The sequence below is a fragment of the Pseudophryne corroboree genome, chromosome 2, assembly GCF_028390025.1.
Source record: "Pseudophryne corroboree isolate aPseCor3 chromosome 2, aPseCor3.hap2, whole genome shotgun sequence".
Classification (NCBI taxonomy): domain Eukaryota; kingdom Metazoa; phylum Chordata; class Amphibia; order Anura; family Myobatrachidae; genus Pseudophryne; species Pseudophryne corroboree.
In genome coordinates this window covers 246622693-246640687 of record NC_086445.1, presented here as the reverse complement: position 1 = coordinate 246640687, position 17995 = coordinate 246622693, and the positions used below count along the sequence as shown (strand labels likewise).

General features: G+C 45.5%; 1 protein-coding gene and 1 non-coding gene across 2 annotated transcripts; both read right to left on the bottom strand.

The window, feature by feature from the left end:
* Positions 1–1569: 1569 nt before the first annotated feature.
* RPS26 (ribosomal protein S26) lies at positions 1570–16113 on the bottom strand. The gene is made up of 4 exons (XM_063952625.1): positions 15997–16113; positions 15312–15489; positions 15070–15200; positions 1570–1651 (listed from the first exon to the last, which is right to left on the bottom strand). The coding sequence occupies exons 1-4, from the start codon at positions 16096–16098 to the stop codon at positions 1616–1618; spliced, it is 447 nt and encodes a 148-aa protein (XP_063808695.1). The 5' UTR covers positions 16099–16113; the 3' UTR covers positions 1570–1615.
* Positions 8703–8816, bottom strand: LOC135054200 (U5 spliceosomal RNA). The gene has a single exon (XR_010243417.1). It is a non-coding gene; the product is annotated as a U5 spliceosomal RNA (small nuclear RNA).
* Positions 16114–17995: the final 1882 nt, after the last annotated feature.

Below are 17995 nucleotides of genomic sequence, written 5' to 3'. Positions count from 1 at the left end.
AAAACACCCCAAAACTCTGTAGCGCTTTTTATATAATATAGCACCAAATGACCTGGTGTTTGGGTTTTTTACTTCCATTTTCTTCTTTTACATTGCTATATTGTTTAATTTGCTCCTGAAGTCTGCCTTATCCCCTCACCACACACACACACATCACAGACTCGGGTGAATGTTCTCAGACACAACACAAACATGCCATCACTACAAGCTACAGCATTTTATTGGAATCTATATGTACCTTTTTTTTTCTAAACAGATGGAGCCTCGCTCATCTGAGGCGTGCACTCCCGGCATGACTAAGCGATCCGTCCGCTTAGTCACGCTGGGAGTGCAGAGACGCGCTCCCGTTCTAGTGAATAGGGCACGTCTCAGTCACCTGCGTGCCCGATGGAAACACCTGGGTAGGCACAACCAGAGCCAAGACTAGTGTGGATTCATCTGTACCACCTACCTTACTGCGTCAATTATACCCATTTCAGACAGCCTTTTGACCCAGGATAACACCAGGGCTTGCAGGTTGGCTATGTCTCTGACCCTGCACTGTATCAGGGTTAGTCCCGGGACCAACCCAGGAGTTGATTGGAGATGTTCTCTCACGTGCTACTGTGATAGCCAATCTGTTAAACTTTAGTAAATCTACCCCAAAGTGTTTGCGCAGCTAATTGGGTTTTTGTTTATCATACTTTAAAGAAAAGGATATCTAAAAAAGACAAGGACTAATAATTAGGCACCAGTACACATCTGTGATGTCACTAGAAATCTCATGAGCAATTAGCTCCACCTGTGGAATGATCCAGGGAGTAAACCTGCTGGGTGACTTGGAAAACACGAACTGTTTGGAGTCCTGAGGACAGTTTGAGAAACTGTTCTACGCCATACTCCCTTTCACGGCACCAAATCCCTCAGGTTTCTGCCACCTTAATACTTATTTCAGTGTCATCTGCTGATGCAGCTATGATTAAATAGTGTGTATTTGTCCTTTATTGGTTTGAACTGTCACTTTGTTTTACATATTTGTTTACATAGTTTATAACTGGGCAATGTGGATCCCTTGTGGCACCATATAAAAAGGTGGCATTAGGGATGTAGACAGATTCACTAAATATAAATCTGTTTTGGGATTGAGTGAATATCCCATGAATGAGCAGAGCAGGTTTATTGTGCTAGGTTGTGCATGGATATCCTTAAAACCTGGAATGTGATGGCAGAGAAACATTACAAAATTGGTAGACCCCCTGAGCAGATATTCATAAAAAAATAAGCGCCACTACCACAATTACATTTAAAATGTAAGATTAGACAAAGTGGCCAGCACAGTAGCTAGCATTGATTCCTCACAGGATCAGGATCAAGAGTTTGATCTGTGCATTCACCCCATGTTTTCATGGGTTTCTTCTGGGAACTCTAGTTGCCTCCCACAAACCAATGATACATTTGGAGTTTAACCAGCTTTTTTCTAAATGAAAAAAGTGGTGTGCCCATGGGAAAGGGACCAGAGCCCCTTTCTGTAAAGTGCAACATAATTGATACAATTATATATACACACACACACAAATAAAATAGACAAACTTTTTCTCAACAGTTTATTGGACAAGATACATCTTTGCAGGTGGTCTTACATTGGTTTAGGGGGAGCTCTTGGGGGTGCACCCTAGAAGAAAAAAAAAAATTCATGGAGTTTAGAACAAAGTTAAAATGTTTAGTTATATTGCTACGCTTAAAGTAATGGTTTGAAGAGACATCTCACAATTTTTTTCATGGTAGCATTGGGATTAAAATGTAGAACTTGAACAGGGTCAATCTTTACTGTTAGCAACCAAAATGTATAGAAATGCATGAAGACCTAAACAATGTTCACAGCAAGCACAAGCTTAAATGCACCAGACTATACAGAGCTTCTGTATAGCTTTAAAAAACATAACCAACAAGGAAATAACGGCACAGTGCTATGTAAACATGCTTAATTCTGGTGAAGTCAAATACAGATTAATAGCTACGAGTCAAAGCAAGAGTTTCACATGTCATCAAACTGCCTTTCACCGTGCTGGATCAGCTTCACACACTGAACAGAACAGAAACTGACCAAGCTGCTCCACGGACACAAAAGGGCTTATTCAATTGTCTCAGGTGTCTAAAAATCCCATCTAAACAGGACTTTAGATGCCCAAACAATCGTCACAATTCAATTTGTTTGGGTACCCAAGCACATTGCGCCCAAACAGACCAGGTTTAGCTGTCTAAAAACTCCATGCTTTGGGCACTTACAACTACCATTTGGATGCCCAAATTGACGAGTACACACAAACATTTCTTCTCACACTTCAGAAGGCTGCCAGAAAAACAAAAATGTCAGCCCCACAGCTACTGGGCATCTCAGAGCAACAATTGAATTGCTGTTTTGCACCCCCTGGGGGTAAATTTACTAGAGCTTCTAAAGCAGAAATGAGCAACATCCCCAAAGCAATTAATCAGATGCTGTAATTTTCTAAGAGAAAACAGAAATGATAGGCAGCATCAGATTGGTTTCTATGGGTAACAGCACCAATTCTGTTTTAGAAGCTTTAGTAAACTTACTAAACACAGGGTACAATTGAATCAGCCCAATGTATAGCTCTCCACAACCACAGGTGTACTAGCAGCAGTATAACAAACTTTTTGCAACTGGGAATCTAATCTCAAACTATTTTTTGCAAGCTGCTTGCACAGGATAAGAGTGAGGATAGGAATTTAATACCTATCGGTAATTCCTTTTCTCCTAGTCCGTAGGGGATACTGGGATGGTAAGAGTTACCATGGGGTATAGATGGGGTCCATTGGAACCTGGCACTTTATAAATTTTCAGTGTGCTGGCTCCTCCCCTCTATGCCCCTCCTGCATACTCAGTCTAGGAAAACTGGGCCCGAGGAGAGGACGGGAGAGAGATTAAAAAAAAAAAAAAAAAAAATAAGGGTTCAAACCAGATCAAGTAGCAAATCAGCATAACTGCAAAGCAAAGACTGCATGGGCAGCCGCCCAGGAAGAACCACTCGACCTTGTTGAGTGGGCCTGAACAGAACTCGGTAGTGGCAATGCTCTTGAGGACCCTGGGAATGAGAGGAATCTGAGGGAACAGATAGATGAACTGGTAAATCCATGGCGCCGTCAGAGAGTCCACCGCTGCAGCCTGTGGATCCCTTATCCTGGAGTAGTATCAACGCAGCTTCTTGAAGCCATCATGTTGATCAGTGGGCAGCCCCACCGTTGTACCAACAGCTGAAACACCTGCGGGTGAAGGCCCCACACCCTCGGGTGCAGGTTGTGCCTGCTGGAATGAAGATGGCCGACATGGGAGTATCCTGGACACCTCCATTGCGGTCCTGCTTTTTGTTCCTCATTGTTTATGTATGCCACCGCCGTTGGCGTTATCGGACTGGACCTGTATGGCCTCATGTTGGAGAAGCGGCTTGTAGAAGGGCATTGTAAATCACCATGAGTTCCACAATGTTTATCAGAAGAGAGGCCTCTTGAGATGACCACCTTCCTTGAAACAGAACCCTTTGGGTGACAGCACCCCAACCGCGAAGACTCGCATCCGTTGTCAATAAAACCCAAGCCTCAGTTCCGACCCTCTACCAGGTGGGGGAACTGTAGCCACCATAATAGGGAAATCCTTGTTTTTGGTGACAGGGATATCTGCTGGTGCATGTGTAGGTGTGAGCCTGACCATTTGTTCAACATATCCAGCTGGTAAGGACGGGCATGGAATCTTCTGTACTGTTTTCAGTACGGCGCGCACCATCATTTGAATTGTCAAGGCCTTGTCCATAGGAAGGGACACCTTCTGAGACATCATGTCCAGGATCATCCACAAGAACTGCAGTCTCTGATGGTACCATGTGTGACTTCTGCAGATTGAGAGTCCACCCATGATCTGTCACAAGTGAGCAGTCAGGGCGATGCTGTCTAACAACCGAGCTTCGGACACAGCCTTTAGGAGGAGATCGTTCAAGTATGGAACAATGTTCACAGCCCTTACACGGCGTTGTAGCATCATCTCCACCATCACCTTGTGAACACCCATGGAGCCGTGGATAGGCCAAATGGAAGGGCCTGGAACTGGAAATTATTTTCCTTCAGTGCCAACCTGAGGTAAGCCTGATGAGGCGGCAATATTGGGATGTGATGGAACACATCCTTGATACCATGGATACCAGGAATTTCCTCTCTTCCAGGCCTGAAATAACCGCTTTGAGGATTCCATCTTGAATTTGAATACCCATAGATATGGGTTCAGAGATTTGACGTTGGCTGGGCTGAAACATCCGATTTCAGTACCATGAACAGGCTGGAATAAAAAGCCCTTTTTCCTGAGCAGAGGGGTAACTGGAACAATGACCTGCATTTGTTGAAGTCGTTAGATGGCCTCTAGCAAGGTAACCTTGGACACAGGTGAAACTGGTAAGCCAGACCTGAAGAATCTGCAAGGAGGGAGCTGTTGAAACTGCAACCAGTATCCTTGGGAGACAAGGTCTCTCACCCAAGGATCCCACCTAAACATGGCTGAAAGAGGCAAGCACCGACCTGAACTTCCCCATGAGGCTGGGACCACCGTCACGCGGAGGGCTTGGTAGAGGCAGAGCCTGAACTCTGTTCCAGGGAACCTGTGGCCGCTGGTCTGCTTGCATTACCTCTGTTTCCCCCAACAGCGTTGGAAGCACCTCTGGCTCTGCCCCTAATTTGGCCACACAAAAGGACTGGAGAGGGGCCGAGATAGGCACGTCTGGCCAGAAGAGCAGCAGACGGCAGATAGGTGGACCGATAGTAGCTTTTGAAAATAGGATTTTGGTACTTACCAGGTAAATCCTTTTCTTTGAATCCATAGGGGGCACTGGAGTACTCTTGGGATATGGACGGGCGCAGCCGAACAAAGGCACTGAATATTTAAATTTAGGACTCTCCCCCCTCCATATCCCCGAGTACCTCAGTGTACGACCTCAGTGTTTTTTACTGAGCGAACAGGAACTATAGAGAGGTTGACAATGGAGAATTCCTATAACATAACGGACAACAACAAAGTTGACCCATAACTTTACTGTCAACTAAACAGTTGACACCATAACCGATAGAACTTTATAATTTGAACCAATCGGTGAAAATGTGTTACCATAAGCTCCTCTGAGCTTAATACCAACTAGGTAAAACGTGTTACCCTAAGCTCCTTTGAGCTTAAAACAACCCAGGTAAAACTGCTCTGGGTGGGCGTCCAGTGCCCCCTATGGATTCAAAGAAAAGGATTTACCTGGTAAGTACCAAAATCCTATTTTCTTTTTCATCCACTAGGGGTCACTGGAGTACTCTTGGGACGTACCAAAGCTTCCCTCGTGGGCGGGAGAGCTGTTTGATACTTGTAACAGTAGGCAGCCAAAGCTAGATGCTGATGACGCCACCATTTATAACGTGTAAGCGTGCACAAACGTGGTGCACTGAAGGCTATGTAGCCGCGACCCGCTGGGTCTGACATTCCCACAGAACCTGTGGGATGAGCTATTACTGACGTAGGCGATTGTAACTTAGCCTTAAAGTAAGCCTGACTTGTAGTCATTATTATCCAACTGGATAATGTCTGCTGAGAAACTGGCTAACTCCAGTTGGCAGCATCATCGAGAACAAACGTATCCGTATCACGTACTGTAGACGTTCGGGACATATATAAACGCGTAATGCGTGTACCACATTCAGAATTCTAGAATGTGCTGTCCACCCAGGAACCACTATTGGTTTATTGATGTGAAGAATACGAAAGCGGAATTCGTCCGAAGATCTGCTTTGTCATGAGAAAACTCAAATACGGTGGCTTGGAATACAAGGCACCCAAATATGAAAACAAAACCCTTGCCGAAGCCAAGGCTAGAAGAAAAATGTTTTCCAAAGTGAGAAACTTAATCCCCATTTGTTGTAAGGGTTCAAAATATGAAAACTGTAAGAAATCTGAACCCAACCTCAAGTCACCTGGCGCTGTAGGTGGGATAAATGGAGTCTGAACTTTGATGACACCTTGTAGAAAGGTGTGTACAGACGCAATAGAATCAAACGTCTTTGAAAATAAGTTTACCACACAGATACCTGCACCCTCAGTGCAGATAAACGCCGTTTTCCATCCCACCCCGTTTAACAGAATACGGGTAACTTGAAGGATGATGTCGGAAACTTCCGAGCTTTACCACCTATGTAAGCACACGAAATTTTGTAATAATGAGCTGCCTTAAGCGGCTTACTAGTTTGTAACATGGTTGGTATAACCGATACTGTAATGCCCTATTTATTAAGAGGGCGGTGTGAACCCTCACCCTGTCAACCGCAGCTGCGGTACCTAGGTAATAGGTACATAGGTAACTATGGGTAAAAGAACGTTCCCTGTTATAACAGGTTGGACGTATTATGAGCGGGCCAATATCGTGTGCCAGTAATCCCTGGAAATTCGAGAAGCAAGCTCTCCGAAACCCATGAGATATCACTAGTATGACTGTGACGAACTGTCTTATGATCCGTTTTGGCAACGGAGAGAGAACAGCGGAAAATGGTAGAGCCAGATACACGATGCTGAATGACCACATGAATGTGAAACACTCCACCGCCACTGTCCTTGTGATCTGTTGTTTTGTACACATACTGAGCTTTTGTAATTTGGCGAGATGCCATCATGTATACCTGAGGGTAATGTTTTGTGGACTCATATATGAACCACCTCTGGATTTAATGTCCAGTTTTCAGGATATAAATCCTGACGGGTGAGATCATCTGTCTATCAGATGTCCACTCACGGAATGACCCCGTTGACATCATCACATAATAGTGTTCTAGGTAATTGAGGATTCGAGTTACCTGCCGCATTGCCATGCGGCTTCTTGGTTCTCCCTGGTTGTTGTGTATGCAACTCCCGTTGCATTGTCTGACTGCCCTTGGTCAGACTGAAAACGAAGCATGTAGTGCATTGAAAATTGCACGGAGTTCCAGGACTTTTATCGACAGCAATCTGTCGTGATTTTAGAACCTCTTTTTTAACTACAACTCCTGAACCTCTGAGACTGTCGTCCAGAGTATATACACCCTCGGCCCTTGGTGGGAAACACGAGTGACGGCCGGCGAACTAAAGTGCTTTGAAACACATCATTATTTTTAACAGGCGAATACACCAATGTACCGCTAGTGTGCGTGTTTTGCACTAATTACTAGATGTGTAGTAGGTAAATGTCTGATTTACCGTATTTATAATCTTACCTAGGAATCGTTCAGACGGCATTAGATGCGATTGATTTTGAACTTGATCTGCCACCGCAGTATATATTAGTAGCGCAAATTAGAGGAACTCTGTTGAGACAGAGTTCTTATGAGCAGATCATCTAAGTTAGAGGCACTCTGTTGAGACAGAGTTCTTATGAGCAGATAGTCTAAGTATGGAAAGATTGTCACTGTCAGGACTCTGAGATGAGCTACCACCAACATCACTTTGGTAAATACCCGAGGCGTTGATCAGAAGCCAAACGGTAGACCTGAAATGGTTAATGGTTGTGGCGTTTTGCAAACGCTAGAACCTATGACCAACCGGAATGGGTAAATACGCTTGTGAAGATAAAGTGCAATGATGCAATTTTGTGGCTCCAATATGCAAATGCTAACCGCAGAAAATTCAATTTCAAACTGCAGTAAGTGACTTGCTGATTGAGACTGCGACGGAGCTGTCTGGTTTTGTTCCCCCAAACAGAGGGGAATAAGTAACCCTGACTCTGCTGGTGTACTACTGACTGGATATAAAACAGCTGAAACCCAGCCGAGACTAAATGGCAACCTGCCAAACCGTTCGATAGAGGCATCTTGTACTTTAATCTGTAAATAGCTGAGACATCATGAGTTGATGTCTTCCGCCAATGTAACGTGTAAAGACGCGCTTCCACAATAGGAACATGGAGATGGCCTAAGAGGTCATCAAGCCACTGGCTTGCTGACTATAGCGTCCTTACAAGGCGTGACTGTTTTGTACCTTTGAAAAAACTGAAGTCTAAAGGGATTAAACGCCGGCACAAGTATTTCCGTTTTGATACTGGCTGCAGTAATGTCAAATTTAGGACCAACAAGCTCTGGCCTTGTCGCGCTTAAACTAGCGACGATGAAAGTGACCGGCGTTAGCAGAAACTTTACAGATATACTCTGCAACTTCTTTAAACAGTGATCGTCCTTGTTTCCATACATAGAGTCTAGTGACTCAAATGTTTTTTATAATGTGTGACACAGACGCATTTACCAATGGCGGATCGCGTCATTTTGGAAACGATTAAATAGTGGTTAGAGTCTACTCAGTCTCTGTAAAAAATGGAGACAGTGACTCACTGGGATCTAGCAATGTATGGTTGTCAAAACCCCCGCACTACCTGAGTGCTGGACTAATGTACCCTTCTCACTTGTAATTATCGGTGTGAGATTTGACAGAATCGTGCATTAAATTATAAGACCAGTCAAATAAACACTCTGGTACCCAAAGGGAAATTGGCCCTTTGGAAAGACTGTCTTTTGTTAGATGTGGCAGAGTAACTTCCGAGACTCCGATGTTACCGCTCTTTTAATTTGAATTTGTAAAATTATTTTTAGTCTGCGCTAGAGCCTTACTCGCTATGCAGACAGACACCACAATAGGCAACGGACAGACACTTGGCCGACTTATTGTTATGTGTCATATATATATTTTATTGCTGAACAGCATATTTATATGAAACTCATGGTTGTTTCTGTCTACGGAAATCTTTAGTAAAAAACGAAAGATCTATGAAGAGAAACCAGAGTATTCTTTATGTGAAAAACAGGTCACGTGGGCATGTGAAATCCGAACCAAATTCCCACTAACACCCCTGCGCCTCTGGTGGCTTAGAGATGTAGGGCAGGAATGTTCCAGAATTACACACTGGAAAACAACAGGAAGCCTGGTTAAAATGGCCCCTTTGCCATGCTGACTCTGATAATCACAGAACAAATTACAAATGTTTCCGTGTTAATATAGCCTATTATACAGTATAATCACAGGCCGAGTACAACACATGCTCTATGAATAAATATATATATAGGCTCAATAGCCTATGATAATTACAGACATTAATATATTTATACAGCATTAATATGGGCTCAATAGCCTAATATACAGTAATAACCACAGACTTTAATATAGGCTCCATAGCCTATTATACAGTGATAATCACCGATTAATAAATAGGCTGAATAACCTTGTTAATAACAGCCTTTAATATAGGCTCAATAGCCTATTATACTGTGAAAATTACAGACAGTAATATCCTATTACTGCCAGGACAGGTATTATAACTCTGTGACACATATACATATATATATATATATATATATATATATATATATATATATATATATATATATATATATATATATATATATATATATATATATATATATATATACCCTGCTGCTGTTTTATATTTGATCCGCCAGCTCCAGCGTGCCTTTCCCCCTGTAACGCTGTGTGCGGGAAGCCTGCACTTGTCACCTTGTACTGAGACTGAGGGAACGTCGTATGGCGCTGGGCGGCCGGACGGAGCTGGGCGGCCGAACTCTCTGCAGGAAGACTGCCTGGGCGGCCGGCGGAGCGGCGTTTAAACTGAGAGTGAGGGAGCGTCTGCGGCGTATGGCTTCCCCCCTGCTGGGCAGCCGGACGGAGCTGCCGAACAGAGCGCTGGGACGGGCGGCTTAGCGGCTGGGCTTGGCGGGTATGAGGGCAAAGCAGCATATTAACCCCAACATAGCGGGGCGGCAGCCTGCGCTGACCGCCCCGTTCCCCAGCCTACCTTACTTGCTCCTGATCATGGCTGTGACGGGGCTTCTTATGTGTAAGCTCCGTCCAGCTTCAGTGATAGAACTCCTGGCTGTGACGGGGCTTCTTCTGTGTAAGCTCCGTCCAGCTTCTTGTGAGTCCTGGCTGTGACGGGGCTTCTTCTGTGTAAGCTCCGTCCAGCTTCAGTGATAGAACTCCTGGCTGTGACGGGGCTTCTTCTGTGTAAGCTCCGTCCAGCTTCAGTGATGTGAGTCATAGCTGTGACGGGGCTTCTATGTGTAAGCTCCGTCCAGCTTTCAGTCAGCTTTCCAGTGATCTATGGCTGCGACGGGCTTCTTCTGTGCAAGCTCCGTCCAGCTTTTTAGTCCTGGCTGCTCTTTGTAGGAGCAGTGGGCTGTCTGTGGCTGTGAGGGTGCTCTTTGTGAGGACCGACACGCCATTCGCAGCCCGTGCAGCGGCACTATCCCGGACCCATGTTTTTCTTGAAACTGGGAAGGGATGTGCTTTTAAAAAAAAATTAAAAATAAAAATGAAAAATTATTAAAATCTTCCAACAAGTGTGGGAATCCCACAAGCCGATGTTAGTGCTGTGAGCACCGAAAAAACACTGAGGTCGTACACTGAGGTACTCGGGGATATGGAGGGGGGAAGAGTCCTAAATTTAAATATTCAGTGCCTTTGTTCGGCTGCGCCCGTCCATATCCCAAGAGTACTCCAGTGACCCCTAGTGGATGAAAAAGAAATCCACTTGTTCAGTTCCTCACCATACAAAGCCTCCCCCGTGAAAGGAAGGTTTTCAAATGCCTATTTTGGAGTCCGCGTCCGCCATCCACTGTTGCAGCCACAGAGCCCTGCACACCGACAGTCAGCAGTGGAGCGCGAGTTGATAATGCCAATCTCCTTAATAGCCTCACTCATGTAGTTAAACGAATCCCGAATACATCGAGTGTTAGTAGCTCATCTTGAGGCAAGGTATCAAAACCCTCTATGATGTTACCAGACCATTTAACAATGGCTCTTTGTGATCCAACCACAACAATGGTGGGTCTGTGCAATTCCCATTGCAGTGTAAAAGGATTTGTGTGTAGTCTCAATTTTACGATCAGTACGGTCTTTTAAGGAGATAGCACCAGGTACAGGAAGCACAATCTTACTTGACAGCCTGGACATTGAGGTATCCACAATTGGGAGGATTCTCCCACATCTTCCTATTCTCAGGAGGAAAAAGGGAAGGAGTTTAGCAACCGCTTAGGGGTTTGAAATTTGTCAGGATTAACCCACGCCTCTTTAAGTGTTTAATTCCTTAGAGGCAGGAATGGTGGCAGTAGACTTGTTTTACATTTTTAAAAAAACAACAACTTTTCCTCAGGTTCTGCCTCTTTATCAGGGATATTCAGGACCTCCCTAACAGAACAGATAAGGGCTTCCACACCCCGAGACAGGTACTGTCTTCTTTATCCCCCTCAACTTCCCCTTCCTCCAAATCTGGCATATCATTATCAGTCAGATTGGAGCACATAGGGCAATGTGCGTTTGAGAAACCAGCAGAGGGGCCTGAGAGGCGGGGTCTGAGATCAGAAGTATGAGCCAGAAAATAATCCATAGATTTCTTAAACACTAATCATCTGAACTGGCTACTGCCAGGCAAGAAAGACGTGTTAGACATCATCTCTTTTATTGAATCCAACCATTCTGGTTCCTATATGCTGCTTCCCTGTGAAGGTAGACTGCATTGAGCACACAGCAGAGATCCCCCTGTGACGGAAAACTTTGTGCTACAAGACTGACAAATAACCTTCTTGACAGACATGTTCGTTCATATAGCAGAACACACAGGAGCAGAACACACAGGACCAGAGACCCAGTGTAAGCCTGGATTGAGAGAGAGGGAGGGAACCAACACTGCTGCCTCTATTAGCTAAAGCAAAGCTTTGCTGGGACGAAAACTGGAGCCTTAATCAAGGAGAGATAGATTGTATAGAGAGACACATACATTTAAATATATTGCTCCACCCTTCTACAAAACACCCTGGTACCAGTATAAGGTGTGTTTAGAGGGTCCTTGGAGGAGCAGTACTTCCCTGCATGCAGCCTGTAGTATGATGCAACAGGAAATGGCGCCTCTGAGCTGCTGGTTCCGCTCTATGGAAGCCCCGTCCCCTTAATGGCACACAGCCCCTACATAGATTATACTGGCAATTACTCCAATTTTACAGAAAACGGGTTTAAAACCCCTTTTCCATGACAGCACCAGTGTGGGTACGTGCAGTGGGCACCGCCGAGTACCCACCGCGCCCTTATAACCAGGGACCCCGGTATCTGTACTCCCCACTCCAGCTCTGTTAGGGGTGGCGGCATGCTGTTGGAGTACGTGCACACCCTAGGGGTTATGCGAAACACCTCAGGAGCTATGTCCTGTCAGCGGGGATACGGATCAGTAACCCTTCAAGAGGTTGGTCCGGTCCCCCCTTCTCCACCAAAGTCCATCAACACAGGTAGACTGGTGCCAACCAGTGCTGCCTGAAAATAAACTAAAATAAAGTTTTGAAGAAAACCTCTCTGGAGCTCCAGAGAATGCACCCGGCTCCTTGGGCACATTTTTCTAAACTGAACCTGCAGGAGCGGCATAGAGAGGAGAAGCCAGTACACTAAAGAATTTTTAAAGTGCCAGACTCCAATGGACCCCATCTATACCCCATGGTAACTTACCACCCCTGTATCCCCTAGGATGCGAGAGAAATTAGACTGCCAGGCAAGTTTAGAAGTGTGCCTACATTAACCATCACAACTTTTTTTATGCAGCACAGCGGCTAGAATTGTTGCTTCACTGGCCATGGGTTACATTCTATCCAAAGCCCTGTGTAGTTTGCCATCCTGTGTTTAAGCAACTTTCCGCCACATACTCCGGTTTCCTCAATCAGTGCAAAATCCTCACTGGTAGGTAAGTTTGACTAGCATGGACCCTAGTCCGTATGATGGGGAGGTTTAAAAGAAATAGCAATTTAATTCTATGATAGCTGTGAGGTGCTGTTTTCAACTACTCTGCCAGCACGCCTCACAGCCACTGGCGAACCTTCCAGTCTCTTTAAGACAACAGCAAAAGGACTGATGGGAATGATTACATAGTACAGCAACACAGTGCCAAGATAGCAGCTTCATCCGTTTATAACTTAAAGTAAAGCAACTTACATTATTGGAGATAACATTTTGCTACATTACCACTCCGCATCATAGTAAATTGTAACAGCAAATTTAGCCTACTCTATTTTTGATCCATTTTGCTTCTGAAAAAAGTAGACTATATATTATTCAATTACTATTTTCATGTCCGATAAATGCAGATCTCAAAATAACAAGCGTCATCCTAAACCGCCTTGAGTCCTATTGGAGAAAGAGCGCTATATAAATAAAAATTATTTTTATTATACGGTGGGCTGGATTTAGTTATACCTCACTTACTGAACAGAACAGGTCTAGAGGTAACTTTCATACAGGTGTCAGTAAATATTGTATAGAGAATACACTAAATTTCAATTGTCAGGTTGGCCACTTATTGGGGGGGGGGGGGGGGGGGGGGGGGAACCACGCTCCTTCGCTGTACAGGGATACTTTGGGGATTCTTGCAGCAATTACATGTAAACTTACTGTCCTGTATGTAATTGCTGTGTTTAATGGCCAACTTCAATTTAACCACTTAACCGACGATTTTTTTCGCCAAAAACCACTCAGAAATGGTCAGGTTTTTTTTTTTTTTTTTATGAATGAATGAGGTGAACATGAATTTAACCCTATCCAAAATGATTTTGGTTAAGAAAAATATTTCCCCCACAAACATCAATCGTGAACTTCAGGACTTTGGTTCTCTCCCCCCCCCCCCCCCACCCCCTGGACAGCGGCAAGGTACACAGGGTGCAGCTGGTTTACACTTACTGGCGGGTGCCATTGACTGCAGCCGCTGGAAGTGGGGGATCCTGCCGTGCTGACCGATCAGCAGTGATCGTCAGCACAGCAATCAGTGGGGGAGAATGCAGGGAAGCAAAGGGACCTTATGGTCCCTCTGACAGCAGCAGCAGAGGGAAGTTTCTCTTCCCTGCGCTGCAAACACTGTCCGACTGGCCGCATCCTGTGCGACCAGGTCAGATACAGCACTTTCAGGTTAACTAATGTTTTTATAAGGCACACCTGTACTTATTAATTGAAATGGCTCACTGTAAGGAGTGCAATGTCTATGGTCAGCTTCCACTACATCATCAAACCAAACATCAGGTTTGGTTGGAGTACCCAGAAACAATAACAGGACTTACTCAGGCCTGAGTCCTGTTATTGCTGTAGGACAATTAAGCACTGCAGACAGTACTAGTTTGTATGGAAAATTAGTTGTGTACCCAGGTTTTCATGCAATATTCGATCGAGTTGTGTACCCAGCCGATCGGTGTGTATCCAGCCGTAAGGGCAGGGGCAACTCTATGGGGATAGGGAGGTCTGCTCTGCAGCCCACAAGATGCATCCTCCCAAACATTGCAGGAGCGTTATAAGCCTCTAGTGGCCAATGGTCCTGCATCAGCACTGCATACACCCCTATACAATCACTGCCCGTTCACTAGATATCAGCCCGACGATCGTATAGGTGTGAACCCAGCTTTAGAAACCAGTTTGCTCGCTCTACTGTAGGAACATTTAAGAACCAATAGTATGCTTTAGTTACGTTTCATATGCAGGAGGAACAAACCAGGTCCAGACACCAGATTATTGGGAAACGTACAATATCATTAATATTAAAAAATACTGAGTACATTTCTCAGATGTGATAAAGTATGGACATTTCCATAGCCCGGCATAAGAAAGCTTAACACACAAGACCATTAATGCCAGCCGCTATCCATTCCGTGCATTTTAATTATACAGCTATGCTCTTTCAAAAACTTCAGTAAAAAAAATAAAAAAAGATTCTAAATTTCACCTATGGTATAAGTGTTCCTACTACAATTACCAATAAGTTAGTAAATACCTGTAGTTTTTTTATGCTGTGTGGTTCCTACCTCTAGGATTTTGTTATTACCCAGTTTTGTTTTAATCATTGTGTCGAATTGTAAAGCGCAACAGAATTTGCTGCACTATATAAGAAAATGTTAATAAAGCAAAATAGCTAAGATAATGGAGTTGCTTCTTGTGAAACTTTGATATGGGCTCCACATGTCTGCTAGAATACAAAAGTCACATTTCCTAGGAAAGTTAATACATACCGCAGGCCTGAACCTTGGTGGGGGTGTGCGATCCTTACGAGCTTCTCGGGAGCGGTTTCTGACCACCTTGCTGTGAATGGCACAACTGACACAGTAGTGCAGTTTCACGTACAGCTTGGGCAGAGCATAGGCTACAGAAAAGAGATCTCAATTAGTGCTAGCACTTTTTTAGGCAGACTTAGACATCAACGCTACAGCTTAAATGCTTGCAGTTAAATTGTTGAAGTCTCCTATAAACTTACAGTCAAAGACACTAGCTTCAGAGATGTCTCTGACAGCCGCAGCCTCCACAATGTTCCTGATCACAAACTTCTTGATAGCCTTGTCCTTTGGGACACAGCGGGCACAGTTAGTGCACCTGATAGGCTGGACATGCCCACGGCCCTTCTTCGCACGCCCGTTGTTCCTCCTTTTCTTGGTCTGTTGTGGAGATATCAAGAGTCACTGTAATAGTAAGGCCCAGGCATGCTTACACCCATTACCATACAGAATAAGCAAAAGTGGTGCTTTGCAACATTACTTTAACTATATGGAACACCTATTGGTTATATACACACAGTATAGCGCATTTATTTGGCACGCATGCCCCTACTGACAATGTACAGATGAGCCCCCACGGGTGTTACTGACTGTAGCGTAGTACAGTGCAAGAGAGGCTGGCACTGAACTTATACTGGTTGCAGAGTACGGGGATCCATCACTCGTACTATACCGCCGCACGCCGCGTCTGCTCCCGCACAGCCGGCCTACTATACCAGTGCGGGTACAGGGTTTCGACTGTGAGCGGGTACCCGACCTATACGGTGCGCCACGCCGGATCCCCCACGCGAAGCATCGGCTAATACCCAGTGCGGCGGAGGGACACACTGCGTTATACGCCTCTACACGCGGGACCACACACTACCACTCCACGCCGCGCTCTCTCACCATCTTGGATTCGAAGGCTGAAAGAGGACCGGAAACCCATGCACATCCATTATAAAGCCGATCCCTCCGCGGCGGACATGATGTAGTGCGGTATGACGTCATGTCCACAGCTTCATTTGCCCCAGAAGATCTGGCGCCCCACCCGCTGAAGTTAGAGTATCAAGGTCCGGTAATTGGAACTATATTCTATACGCTCGCGGAGGAATCAAAGCGTTTTCACACTGAAGGTGTACTGCGCATGTGTACGCGGTGTACAGTACTCTAGTTACGGAAACTATAGAGTTGCTGCTACTAGCTATAACAGAGCGCAGCGCACGCGCAGTACTCTGCTACACTACAATTACATTCGGCGTTTGTGTTTCGCAAAGCCGGTCATCAGGTGCCCTTCGGTTTATGTTGTCCAGGGTAGCTATGGCTATTTGTTATGGGGCAGTAATGAGGTCTGGGCACCACTCTGAGGACCGGGGGTCCGAGGTGGTAATGGTGAGTGTCAAATGCACTATAACAAGCGCTATTTGACACAATGAGCCTCGGCATGTATGAAAGCCAATAACGTAGAGAAAAATTCACATTTCTTTACGGTATGGGTTCCCAAACACTGGGGGTCATTCAGACCTGATCGCACACTAGGTTTTTTTCGCTGCGATCAGATCAGAACTGCATATGCACCGCAATGCGCAGGCGTGTCGTACAAGTACAAAGCGGATCGTTGCCCAGCGATGGATTGTACGAAGAATCCGTTCACACAGCCGATCGCAAGGAGATTGACAGAAAGAGGGCGTTTGTGGGTGGCAACTGACCATTTTCTGGGAGAGTTTGGAAAAACGCAGGCGTATTCAAGCATTTGCAGGGCGGGTGTCTGGCGTCAATTCTGGCTCCGGACAGGCTGAAGTGATCGCAGCGGCTGAGTAAGTTCTGGGCTACTCAGAAACTGTACAAAACTTTTTTGTACCGGCCGGCTGCACATGCGATCGCACACTTGCAAAGCGAATATTCACTCCCCTATGGGCGGCGACTATCTGCTCGCAGCAGTGCAAAAAAACCCTAGCGAGCGATCAGGTTTGAATAATGACCCCCTCTGTCCTCTGAAGGCACACTTAACAGTCAGGGTTTTAAGGCTAGCCATACTTGCAGCAGGGCCCCTGAGGACTATGTGGCCCAGACAAATAATGAGTTATACCCCTACCTGCTGCAGACAATTTTGAGCAATGTAGAATGAGCAGGGTGGGCCCCCATGCCTGAGGGGCCTGCCACTTACCTTAGGTAGGTAGGGTTGATCTTGTGTGTGCTGGACTGATGGAGGAGTCCTGCCACCTAACAGCGCTGATGATCACAGACACTTACTGCCTCTAATTAACAGACAGTTGTACCTTTTTCTGATTCACTGCTGTCTGTGAATTAAAGGCCCATAATCAGTGTTACGGTCAATGTCTGCATGACCAAGGGATGGTGGAGCAGAGGCCTCCGTGTTCCTGTCCCCACCAAGGTACCTGGCCCCTGTTCTTTACACCACATAAGATATTGTGCTTGTACCCCCGTCACCTACTGTCACTCCGTGTTGGCCAATGCCCCCCTCTGCCTTTACTTTGTCATGCTCTGCCTCCCACTGCTATGTGACATATTGTGATCTTGGGTTGAGGTGGCGGAGGGGGGGACAAATTATATTTTTACACCTGGGCCCACCACGCACAAGTTCCGCCACTGTTCAGATGTATTGAAACAACGATAAGCGCACATTTGCTGCTTATTGTTTTTTCACAAAAAAATATGCTAATTTATGGCTGCTGCTGGAGATCCGTGCTGCACATGGGTGATCTTACGATGTTTGCAAGATCTTGTGCATGCATGGTGGAGCTGGCCAGGAGATAAGATGCAGCGCATCAGCACTCGGCTGATGAGCTGTGGGTTTGGCAGGGATTGCTGGAGAAGGGAGGTTTCACTCCCTCACAACGGTGGAAGAGATGTTAACGCCTCTCATTGGTGTCGCTCCCTGCTGCGC